The 12756-nt window shown below is 43.1% G+C and overlaps 1 protein-coding gene across 8 annotated transcripts in view; it reads right to left on the bottom strand.

Annotated features, from left to right (window-relative positions):
• Positions 1–12756, bottom strand: part of znf608 (zinc finger protein 608) — an 86960-nt gene that overhangs the window by 8216 nt on the left and 65988 nt on the right. For 3 of the 8 annotated variants that reach the window (XR_002873900.1, XR_002873901.1, XM_020706288.2), the window contains exons 4-7: positions 5880–8280; positions 4501–4969; positions 1180–1492; positions 162–309 (exon numbers count right to left, since the gene is read on the bottom strand). Coding sequence is in view for 3 of the 8 variants with exons in the window: in XM_020706288.2 (XP_020561947.2) it covers positions 201–309; positions 1180–1492; positions 4501–4969; positions 5880–8280 (3292 nt within the window). In the remaining 5 variants the exon portion in view is untranslated. The remainder of the gene's footprint in view (positions 1–161; positions 310–1179; positions 1493–4500; positions 4970–5879; positions 8281–12756) is intronic. The other 5 variants (XR_002290911.2, XM_011479675.3, XM_011479676.3 and 2 more) reach the window with 3 other exon arrangements.

The following is a 12756-nucleotide window of genomic DNA, read 5'->3' as shown; positions in this document are numbered from 1 at the left end:
GAAGGGAGCTTGTGGTTTGCAGTAGTGGGTTTTATGTCACACCTACAGGCTTTTTTACACATCATTTTTTCATCTGCTACAGATTCACAGTGATAAGAATAAAGAAATACTCAGAAATGCTATTTTAGGCTTAAGGGTCTTAGGGGTTTGAGGGTCTGTACCTTGGTAGATGTGGTACGGTCCTGACATCAGGTTGTAGCTCAGACCCAGGTGATTGTGATGGTGCGAGTGGAGGTGCCGACTAAACAACACCTGGTTCCTCTCCGCAGCCGTCTCCCTCTCTGCCTCGGGGGAACCCCTCTCACCAGGCTGTACACACACAAACACACACACGCACGCACGCATGGACACACACAGAAGTTTACACTGTTGTATTTCTAAAGGCTGTTTCAAGCATAAATGCTTGATTTCTTCACCACAATTAAAACTTATTTTTCAAAAACCTTATAATTGCAGCTCATCTTAACATTTTAGTTTGTAGTTCTTTGCTTTTGTGGTTCTTTAAAATACTAGAACAAACAAAACACAAAAAATTAGAACGAAGATCACCCGTGTTTTTTTTTACATTTTTTGATTGAATGCAATGTGTTTCCACACATGCACTGATGGTGCATAAAACCAAAAGATGTTTCTTTTTATGATCTGTTTGGAATCTTACAGGCAGTTGTGTTCATTTCCTGCTTTTCATTACAGCCAGATGAATACTTTTCTTCTAACTCTTTAGTGCATTTAGTTTTATAGCTAAATGGTTTGCTACAAACATTTTGCTAGTGGCCGCCTCCAAAAAAATGATTCTGAACACAATCAGAAAATTTTGGATCTCAATTATCAGGAAAATTTCAAAGATCAGAGGTTCTACCAGTCAAACAGTTAAACTTTTATAATAATTAAAAAGTGTTAATTGTTTACTTTTAATTAAAATTAAATGAAGTAGTACAGCTTTGAACGATGAAAAGTCTAATGAGACTATTAGGAAAAGCAGGAATAAAAACTGAGTTAAGAGTGAAGATAACAGACTTCAGAATTTTATCCAACTAAAGAGCCAAAACAGAAGCTGGTTCAAAAACCTAAAAATCTGAGGAGCTGTGTCGTCTGAATATTTTCACATCTTACTCTACTGGTTTGTGTCGCTGCATGCATCTGTTTCAGACGCAGCAGCAATCGCTCTCACAAGCTCACGTTAAAGCCTTGGTGTTTGTCTTCCTTTCAGCCCCTCCCTGAGTGTTTTTTCTGTCTGTGGAACATCTCAGATCTGTCTGATGAGGGAAAACAAATTTCAGAGCAGTGATGCAATGGATGTGGCACTGAGGGGAGTGGAACCTCACTTCGGGGGAGTTTTCATGATACTGAAGGCTCTGCTGCTGCAGTGGCTCCACCGAGGAGGAGGAAGAGGAAGAGTTGCTGATCTGCTTGCTGCTCGCTCCTTTGGTGGGTGGAGTCAACTCTGACTCCTCCCTGCCTGCTGTCTTACCATACAGAGGATAGTGGAAACCTGGTGGAGATAAAACAAAACTCAACTTTCCATTGCTTGTGCTCAGAAACACCCTCTACTGTGGTCATCAGTGTTTTATCTAAATCAGAGCTGTCAAACACTTTAAAGGTTGGCCTGATTCTTTTCCAAAAAAACCCTGGCCTCGCAGTTCATTACTGGAGAAACCCCTACAATCCTGACCGTCATGGTTTCACCACAGCATGTGCACTGCGTCTGAAAGTGCCTTTTGGTACATCGTGCTCAGTACTGCTTGACCTACCTTTAGGATCTCACAATAATCAACTGTCTGGGTCTTCAGACATCAAACACTCAGAAAGTATAGTACCAAGAGTTGGGAAAACTCTGAATCCTATCCTGATTCTTTTACAACAGCTGAGTGAGTAGATATTTTATTAGCCTTTGTACATGCTTCTTTTGTTAATTAAATTCATTGAGTCATAAATCATTGCATACGTTTTTTTCATGTAAACCTCATTAATCTTGCTGGATAGACCTAAAGCCTTTGTCACATGCTCCTCCACAGGGGTTGACCTGTATAGGGGCTGCAGGGTTTGGGTTGTCCTGGTCCGTGGAGGGTTGCATAGAAAAGCGACTGCATCTTAAAGGGAGTACTGGTGTATCTCGCAGTTCCCTTGAGGTTCTTACAGAGACCTCCTGGGACACTATGAAAATGGAACGCACCATTGTTGAGCATGTGGTAAGTGTATTGTGAAGTATTTGTGATGCTAAAGTAAGATGCACTCCAACTTACCCTCACGTGTTGTTTAAGTGTTCTCTATGGCCTGTCGTTCACAGCAAGCACTTTGAAAAAAAATGTGCATTGAAATTTTTTGCTCAACAGGCTCACCAAGAAGCCTATAATCTTAATATTTTGTGTGGGTCACCTGCGTTCCTTGTTCAAGTTTGTCCATTTTTCACCAGCAGACAGCCCGATTCCACCCATAAACGCAGTTGTGACTCAGCCATAAGTAAAAACCAGTTCAGTTCTCTCTTTGTCAGTGTGATCATGGGTAAATCTACATTTCAGGGCGACGGTATGCGAAATAAGAAAACCACAACCAGTTATTGCCGTTGAACACAGTCAGCCTCTGCATGTGCTGTGACAGATTCAGGTGGACTACTCTGATAAATGTCACTGATATCTAACTGAAGGGCCATCAACATTTTCTTTTTCCCAGGTAAACAGCATCAGGTAAGGCAAGGAATAAAAGAAGCAGTACACTGCACCTTGAGAACTGGAGAGTGACACCCCTGGGGGGCTTCAAACAAAGAAACTAATCTGGAGAGCACCCAGAGCTGGGTATTTGCTTCTTAATTCTAATGTATTTAAGGTTGTGGTGGGGCTATCTTTCAGGGCTGATGGGGGCACTGGGTATTTTTATCTCAGATGTTCATCCAGATTGGGAGGGAGGAGTGGGATTTGTCTCTACAACGCAGATGGGAGTTTGCTAGCATGATTGCAGTTTTCTCATTATGCCTGGGCTTTATTGAAACCTTGGTGCGCCAGATGTGTACCAGGACAATGGTACAATTTCAGCTCCACTACCAATGTAGGGACTAGGGGGAGGTGTATGACAGTATAAGTTGTTTTTTTGGAGGGTGGGAAGTGGGGTCTACAGCTTTACAAGCATCTCATGTGAGGTTTTAAATAAAGTAGCTTCTGGTTAAGTTTGTCTAAACCTGAGAGGTTTTCATTATCATACCCCCAAACACAAACTTTATGCTACATTACAATGAATCCTTTTAGTTTTTTTTATCTTTTATTATTCTAAATTGGTTTCCATGTGTTGGGATGAGTGAGACCCAGGGATGCAGGAGATTTTGGCCTGGTGTTCCTTCCTGCTTGTGTAGGTGGTGGCAGAACTTGGTACTTGGTACAGAACTCGGTTTCCCAATCTTAACCAAGAGATAAATGAGTTCTATAGATGGGGCCCAAACTGCTACAGTCTTTTGAGATGGATTTCCAAAGCGTCTCAGTGGTTTTTGGATTTTCATTTTTGTTTTGTAAATTGTAGAGTCTCACTTGGTCTTGCAGTAAAGTTAATCATTGTTTTCAAAGTAGTCAGTCTCAAACTGTTTCTAGATTTTGTTCCAGTGAACCAGAAAGTGTGAGTGATTTCAGACACAAAACAAAAATCTAATGACCATCCAGCAATACAGGTATGCATTTAGATTAGCTCCAGGTAAATTTGAGATCAACTTTGGTAGAGAGTTTAATCAAAACTCGTGTTATGCCTTGAGTATGATGAAAAGTGATGACTTTATATAAATCGTGTGTTTTATTGTATATTATTTTTACTCTGGAACTGTCATTGCCTTCTAAGATTCTAGCTTTACATTAGATATGCCCAATCATGGTCTTCAGGGTCTGTTTTGTTTTCTACTTGCTTCCCATCAGAATTTGAAATCAACAGATCCAGCTAATCAACAGTACGTTTGGCAAAAAAAAATTAGGGTATTGGCTCTGGAGGACTAGAATTTGATACATGTACTTCACATGGTGGACTTGTATTTGCACTCACTTTTCTCGCTGGTGGCCAGTGAATAAAACACAAACTATACTTTAATATACACACTACAAATTAAATTACACAATAAATGTCAAAATTACTGTTTGGCCCTTTTACAACAGCGCTTTAGCTCTTGTGTTGACATTCTTTCGACTACTGTAACTCTTTAACCGCTGACAAAATTAACGTAAGTCCAATGATTCTAAAGAAAAGCAGTCTTGCGCTGATATTCAACACTGTACAGTTGTGAGGTGATAATGCAATTATCGAGAATCAGCTGTTTCTGATGCAGAGACTCTGCGTCAAAAACAGCTGATTCACGTTAATCACGTTAACGGTCAAAGATTGACACTATGTCATAGAGCGTGTGTTATTTAGGTGTCACTGGTGACATCTCTGGTGTTAAAGGATTAAACAAGTTCAAGTTATTGGGTATCAAAATTTAAAGCAATTTCCTAGTCCTTAACATTGAATCCAAAATCTTTACCAAACTCCTACCTGGGTAACTCTGGATCAGGGTTGAGGAAACCCTTTGGTAGGAGGCCCCCCCACTTTCACACACTCCTAGGTAGGGAAGGTAGGAGGACTGCTGGTACTTGATGTAGGGCTGCTGAAGAGTCAAAAGAGGAGAAACGGCTGTCCTTGCAGTTTGTGATTCCTCGGACGGTTCCCCTATTGCTTCCTGACACTGATCTTCAAGCTCGTCCAGCCTGTTGGTATCCTCCTTATCCATGTTGAGTCGGAAATCATGGCATCCAAGAACTCTGGCTTGTTTTGGGTCTTTGGGCACACTTCGTCTCTCTCCTCTTCTTCTCCCTGGGGTCATCTTGGCCCCGGCAGGCTCCAGGGCAGCTCCCCACTCATCCCCACTGTCTGCTTGACCCTCCTCATCGCCGTGGTGACTCTGTAGCTCTGAGTATTTGCTGTGAGTGAGGTGGGCTGTGAGCCAGGCAGGTCTGTCTGAGGGCTATATTGATGGGGACAAGAGTTGGTGCAAGTTGCAGTGTTTCCCCTATAACATACTGTTAACAGTGGTGGGTGGAAGTCATTTTGGAGTTGGTTCAACTTTGGTCCACGTCTTGGTCTTGCTTAGGGTTAATGGAAAGACCCTCTCATATCATCAGGAAAAATTGTTGATTTTGTCTCTTTAGTGCTTTTTGATCAGAGAAAGCTAATTTAGGACTTTGACGTCTACATTCATTTTGAGTTTTTGCAGGGTAGAGATTTTGTTGCAGCAGTGGCCCACCTCTGCTGAATGACTATAGAGGAAACACTGAGTACTGGGGTGAACAGAGCCTTAGACAGACCATCTATCGCTGGCTCTGCGTGACATGTTAATGAAGGATGAATTAACAGCAGACGGCCATTCAGCAGTGAGATGGGAGGCTTCCTTCTGAATGACACCAACCAGGAAAAGCCTCACATAAGATCAAGTGCAGAGTTTAGAGCAATTTGGAGGAAAAAAAATACTTGCATTCTATTTATACGGCCTTTGTTGACTACCCAGCATGGCTCAAGTTATTTGTTGGCCGCACTGTGAGGTGATAGGGGTAAAAATCTGTACAAGCTGAAGAAGAGACTCATATCATACTATGTGTAGTTCTTCTACAGGTAAAATAGAATTACATATTTCCTCCATGAAATCTCACTCTAAACGCCAAAAAAGGTTGCATTTGATTCTCAGAAAGATTGAAGAACTATGTCAGAGTGGAGCTACGGTACCAAAGAAGCCACATGGTCTTTGTAGTTAGCACCTATTGGTTTAGATATACACAATGTGTGGTTAATCTCGTCGTGACCCTCAACAGCAGTTATTAAAGCACACCAACAACACCATCAGCAGCGGCGGCGGGTTACAAACAGAGGGAAAAACTTACACTGGAAAAGGGAACATTTGAGTCCAGATCTGTTTGACTGTTTGGGTTGAGGAGTGAAGAAGAAGAGGAAGAGGAGGGTGACTTGATGTCATCACAGTCTTTCATTGCGACTTGGTGCTGGTCCACCATGCCGCTGTGCACAGTCTTTATGCCCAGACTGTGCCCCCTCTCTCCTCTCTCACTCATCTCCACGTAGGATAGGACAGATTTGGCACAACAGCCTTTAGCACCGTCTGGACCTTTACCTAGCATGGGTCCACTAGCAGAGTGTTTACCATCCTCAGAGTCTCTCATACCCAGTCCTCTCTGCTTGGCCGAGGATGTTTGGTCACAGCATTTAGAGGCCATCAACAGTTTCTGGTCCATGTACAGTCCTCTGGAGTACTGCCCATAATACAAAGACTGAGCCAAGGCTGTCTGGGTGTGATTCATGGCCAGCTGGAGCTGAGACTGGGTCAGCCCATCAACTTTCTTAGAATCTGAGAACTCATAGGATGTATTCGTGTTTTCTTCCTTTGTCTCTTCTTTTCTCTCTTTCCCTTTGCAGTCATTGGCAGAGTTTTTGTGGAAGCTGCTGTTCTGCCTTTCAGGTGGCATGAACCCTTGAAGGTAGTAGGGCTCGTAGTTGTGGTAAAATGGGGACTGGGGCTCTTTTGCTGGCTGTGCACATGTTGTGGGAGGGGTTTTACCACAGTTGCCATGGTTACTGTTGGAGCTCACCTCGGAAGAAGCAGAGGAACCCGATTTTGATCTGGGCCCATCAGAGGATCCCCCATCTTCCCCTGCATCCGAGATGTCAGAGTAAGCGGGACTGTTGTTCTTACTGCCGTTGTCTCCTGTCGCCAAGCAACCACCACCCGCCTCAAGTCGTGATGAACTGCCAATGGAGGGACTTGGGGCATTGTCTGTGAAAGTGTAGACTTTGTCAGCCTCAGCACGGATGCTGGCCATCCGACTTTCCTGGCTCTCTGTAAGTCCATTCATCACATCCTGTTTGCTGAGGTGCTCTTTTAGAAGGCTTCCAGGAATTTCCTTTGCACCAATTTTAGATCCACCGTCTTCCATGTGGATTCCAGGGCTTTCACCATTAGCTGTCCTTGTTGATACATCTTTATTGTGTTTATCCTTAAGCCGTCGTTTTTCTTTTTTCCTGGTTTCCTTACTGCAGGTAACCATAGAGATTTTAAGGGGGCTTGGCTCCACAACAACACTCAGCTTTGGTTTGATGGGTTTCAGGGCAACATTTTTATTGGTTAAACCTGCAGCTGCCATAGGAGATGGCTGTTGTTGGCTGACTACATCTGCTGTGCTGGTTGAAAATGTTGTGTTAGGAATGGCAATTAGTTTTGGAGGAGCAGGTGCAGGGGCGATTGGCCGGTTGGTTCTTGTCTTGGACAACTTCTCTACTTTCCCATTGGCCTTTTTGCCCTTATCACCTGCACCTCCCTTCTTTTCTATCAGTCCCTCTGCTTCAAGCTTGGGCATTTCTACTGAGGAGGTCCTATCTGAAACCATGCAGTTCTCCAAAACTACAGTCATATTGGAGATAATAGGTAGATTGCTCAGGTCATCGATCAGGCCGTCTTTGAGTAGTGAGGTTCTTCTGGTTTTGGAGTTGACTGAGGGGCTGTGATCAGTGCTGAGGAGTAGCCTCCTGTTTTTAGGAGGTCCAACAGTGGTCACCTTGTAGAGAGGAGCAGATTTCTTTGAGGAGTTGTTGGTATTAGTGCTGTTTGTTTCTGAGAGGTCATAGGTTATGTTGTTGATGGCATCATCACAGTCTGATAGTCGGTCTTCACTGTCTCCGTCCTTCATGGGGTCTAGCTCAGGCTTCCTCTGCTCCTCAGCCTCCAGGTGTGCATGTGTCTGGTGGTAGCGCAGGCCATTAATGTGCTTATAGCGTTTAGTGCAGTTTGGATGTGGACAGTCAATGAGAATTGGCGGCGGTGAAGAAGTACAGCCTTCACCGGGATCCATGAATGAAGGATCAGATTTGCCTTGTGGTGTAGATGGAGCACTCCGAGATTTAGCTCGTATCCTCTTCCCGTTCCCATTTTTTACATCTTCTGTGGAAACCAAACTCAAGTCTAAGTCAGCTGGTGGTTTGTTCTTTCGCTTCCCAGAGGAGGTGCTATTGGTCGCTTTCACCTCATCCACAGTGAAAAAAGAAGAAGGAGCTTTGCAATTGTTTATGAGGTTCAGGCTGCCCCTCCTTCCCTTGCTGTGGATAGGTGCACTTGTTCCTGCCACACTGCCCCCACGGCTCCGGTGGTGAGAGAATCCTCGGACTTTACCACCCGATGGTTCTATGAAGGGGTGCTCGACCATGGCCATCCGCATCCGTTTTCCCCGACCACGTGCACCCGGAAACTCAGGATCACTGCAAGGAGATTCACAAAACCTGTGAAAAAAAAGGGAAAATGATCAGAGCCAGAAAAAACATTAGCTTCACCGGTTTGTTTTGTGATCTTACATCAGATTTGTGAAGTCACTTTTCAAATATAACTTTTTTAGATTATAATTTTAGAGTTTTTAGCCAATAATAAAAAAACCTGTCATTTTCTGGGACAATGTTTATGCAGAGCAGCAGAAACTGGCCTCTGAGTTCTGGGCCAGAATGTTGGCACCGAAGTAAGCCTTTGCTGATATCTTATAATCCCTTAGTTTACACTCTCTCCCGTTAACCTTAAGGCCCTCAAAACCCCAAACTAACATTAGTGGTGAAACAAAAATGGCATGCAATTTTGGAGCTATCCAGCCGCACAGTTTTGAGACAGATTCCAGCTCAGACGAGGAAAACAAAAAGGTACACCTAATTCACCAGGATTTAAATAAAGAAATAATCAGAAATGCAGTTTTAATCTTTAATTCTTTTATATATGTGCTACATCAAAAATGCTACAACATGTTAAAATCACTAAAAACACTTTTTTCAGTGGAGAAGGACACACCGGTGGCCTGCACAAAATATCAAGGTTGTAGACCGCTTGGTGAGCCTGCAGAGCAAAAATGTTTATTCACATTTTTGCTACGGGAATGCTGCGAGCAACAGGTCGTAGCAATCACTTAACACGCAAGTAAGTAAGGGTGAAGTAGGTGGGATGCAGGCACTTCATATGGGTTTTTAATTTTTCAACCACATCCATGCCTTGCACACTGCACAAGGAGCCTGTAAGTGCTGTTTTTTTTTTTAACTTGTCCTGTCCAACAGCTGGGCAGGCAGATGAGAGCTTAGGGCCTCTTGTGTTGGACATATTTTACTTTAACAAGATGGGTTATTAATCTTCATACAAACCAGAGGTCTGTCTGAATAAACCCCTTTTGTAATTGAGGCCAAACTTTATTAATTGCAACCATGTTTGAAAATCTTGGCTGTTGGACCGGACGGAAAAGGAAAGAGGGGAAGAAGAGAGAGGGACTTTAGAGAGAGGGGGGTAGGAGGGTGATAATACGAGGGGAGGGGGGATAAGACCATGAAGCATCATAAAGCAACAAGTTTACTGGTTGCTTATCATTACGGTAAGGTTCAAATGTAGTCCAAAAAGGGCGTGGCCTGTCCACACACACACTCAAATGTTATAAACACACCTGTTAGCTGCAAAAATGTCCACATGTCGACATGTACACAAAACAGATAGTGTTCACACGCACACTTATGCCTTAAAACCAACTAGTGTGAAATATTTCAGTCATTCAATCATGCTGTAAGTAGTGCTGTTCAAGTGATAAATGCACACCTGTTGCACACTTTGCGCGTGCAGCCTGACTGCTGGAAATGAGGAAATTAGAAAATCAGAGCGTAGTTTGTGCGGATATTTTACAGTGTCCTATGGACACTTACATATCACGTGCACACCCCGTACATAACCACTTGTGCACAGTCAATAAGGAGCCAGTACTCACATCAGTGTGGCGTAAGGATGCTGTTCGATAGCATCACCCATTCATCATAAGTGAGTGTAACTTACATTAGCTTACAAATACTTCATGATAAATTTAAATTTTCCTCCCACTCCATTCATATGCTGTCCCTTAAGGTGGCTGCGCATGGCTCAAGGGAATTCAAGACACACCTGCCCTCTGTTTAAGATGCAACCACACCTATCTACGACAACTCTATGGGCCAAAATCCAGTGGACCTGGTCTATGCTACAAGGCAAATCAGATCCTTCATTCATTGATCCTGGTGAAGGCTGTACTTTTTCACCGCCACCAATTCTCATAGTCTGTCCTCATCCAAAAAACTCAAAAACATGCAATGAGTAAGGCAATAGGTGATGTGGGTTTACTTTTACACTGGATGATCCCATGGACTTAGTTGATATACCTTCATTTGGTTTGGTTTCACACATGACAAATGCAGTAGAGAATCAAAGGATGGTCCTAAAAACCTCAGAGATACCCTGTCTGCTCAGATAGTCTCCCTGGATGGCATAAGTATAGCCCCCAATTCCACAGTTAGAAACCTTGGGGTTTTACTTGACCAGGATTTATCATTTAAGGCTCACATATCTCAGGCGTGCAGAACTGCCTTTTTTCACCTGCGGAATATTGCTAAGATCAGAAATATACTTTCTAAGAGTGATGCTGAAAAACTCATCCATGCATTTGTTACGTCGAGGCAGGATTACTGTAACTCCTTGTTAGCAGCGTGTCCTAAGAGTTCCTTAAGAAGTCTCCAGCTTGTTCAGAACGCAGCAGCTACATTGTTAGCTGGAACTAGCAGAAGAGATCACATCCCTCCTGTGTTAGTTTCGCTCCTTTGGCTCCCAGTTGATTCCAGAATCAAGTTCAAGATCCTCCTGTTAACCTATAAGGCCTTACATGGAATGGCCCCGTCCTATATTAAGGACCTCATAGTCCCTTACCATCCAATGAGAACACTTCGCTCGCAAAATGCAGGACTGCTTGTGGTTCCTAGAATTAGTAAAAGTACGGTTGGAGGTAGAGCGTTTAGCCACCAAGCCCCTGTCTTATGGAATAAACTCCCAGCTCATGTAAGAGAGGCCGACTCAGTTTCTACATTCAAAGCTAGACTGAAAACATTCCTCTTTGGACAGGCTTATTGTCAGACTAGTTAGTATTCAGAGATTATTTAACTTAATGTTAATTTGTTTAAATTAAACTTAATAATAACTATTTCTTTTAAAAGGCTGCTAGAAGTTGAAGCTGGGGTAACTATGGTGCACTGGGGTTCTGTCCTCTTTTCTCTTCTACTTCTACCCTTCCTCTCCTCTATTCTTGATCATAATTTATCATTTAGTTCTCCATGCCTCTGTTTGGTGCAGTGCGATTCATGTATTGTCCCTCTTTTCCTCTCCCCTCCTGGGGAGTGGGAGTGCTTCCAGACTCCAGTTGGCTCATCCGTGCTCCAGTTCCTGACCGTTTACCTCGCCTTTGCTCCCGCTCCTACACCTGGCTGTGGATCCTGCCTCTGGCTCATCTCTGGCTCGTCTCTGCTCTGTACCTGACCGAGTACCTCGTCTCTGCTCCTGTTCCTACACCTGGATGTGGATCCTGTCTCCGGCTCATCTCTGGCTCGTCTCTGCTCTGTACCTGACCGAGTACCTCGCCTCTGCTCCTGCTCCTACACCTGGCTGTGGTTCCTGTCTCCGGCTCGACTCGCGCCTTTGACTGTCCCCACAACCACGGCTGGATGAAGCTCGTCTGCTGGACTTTTATGTATGTAGTTGTAGATTTAGATAAGTTAATTCTTCTCTAAGATTTCTGGTAAATCGCCTGTCCGTCCTGGGGGAGGATCCCTCCTTCATGTGGGCACCCCTGAGGTTTCTTCGTTTTTTCCGGAATCCGTTTTTTTTGGGAGTTTTTCCTTACCGCGAAGGGGGGTCTAAGGGCAGGGATGCCAGTATAGCTTAGTCAGTTTGTTAGTTAATTTTAGTATTTTTCTATTGAACTCTTTGTATTCGTGATCCTTTTGATTTCATGTTTTACTTCGAAGCCCATCGAGACGACTGTTGTTGTGATTTTGGGCTATACAAATAAAATTGAATTGAATTGAATTGAATGAAAAAGACCATGCCATGCCATTGGGAAAAGTCACACAGTTCCCAATGTTGCCTGGAAGTAGCTCTCACTATAATGGAAAAGAAGAAAACTGAAGGGTCCCACCAGTTCTCTTACTATCCTAAGAATAGCCAACAGCACCTCCTCTTTTCTTCTCTTTGATTTGTAGAAACACTGCTCTGCATTCACATCACATTAATTTATCAGTCAACAAAAACCTTGTTCTTTATTGGAACAGGGTTTGGTCCAAACCAGAATTCAGGTAAGCTTAAACCGCTGCCAATCAAAGCAAGGAAATAAACTTTGATGCGGATGAAACTTGCCAATGTGAAAGTTTTCTAACCTGCTTTCCAGGTTAGAACACTTTTGTCTGTGTTTCTAGACCAGGGGTGTCAAACTCATTTTGGTTCAGGGGCCACATTCAACTCGTCTTAAGTGGTCCTGACCAGTAACATAAAGCTAAATAACAGCTTTGCTGTATATATATTTTTTTTTAAACTCAGTTGGAAAAAATTCCTCAATCAACATGGTGACATACTCATTTATTATTACACATTCATTCACAGAGGCCAATGGCTCTCAAATAAAAAAAATGGTTTATTCATGTTTATACACACTGAATATTTTTCATCTGATACTGAAACAAGCCCAATAATAAACTCAAGAGAGGCTACGAAAAAAATTAAACACGCTGCCTAAAATGTTAATGTGCAAATCAATAAAAAATAAAACTAAATCACACTTGCAAATATTTGTGAACATAACAAGAATTTGAAACTGAAACTTCACCAGACCATCAATATCCGGATTCAGACCACGCGCAGCAACACATTAACTGTCATTCAAGAGTGCA

Source organism: Oryzias latipes, chromosome 9, assembly GCF_002234675.1.
Source record: "Oryzias latipes chromosome 9, ASM223467v1".
NCBI classification, from domain to species: Eukaryota; Metazoa; Chordata; class Actinopteri; order Beloniformes; family Adrianichthyidae; genus Oryzias; species Oryzias latipes.
Note: the sequence above shows the minus strand (reverse complement) of the source record. Positions and strands in the feature narration are given on the sequence as shown.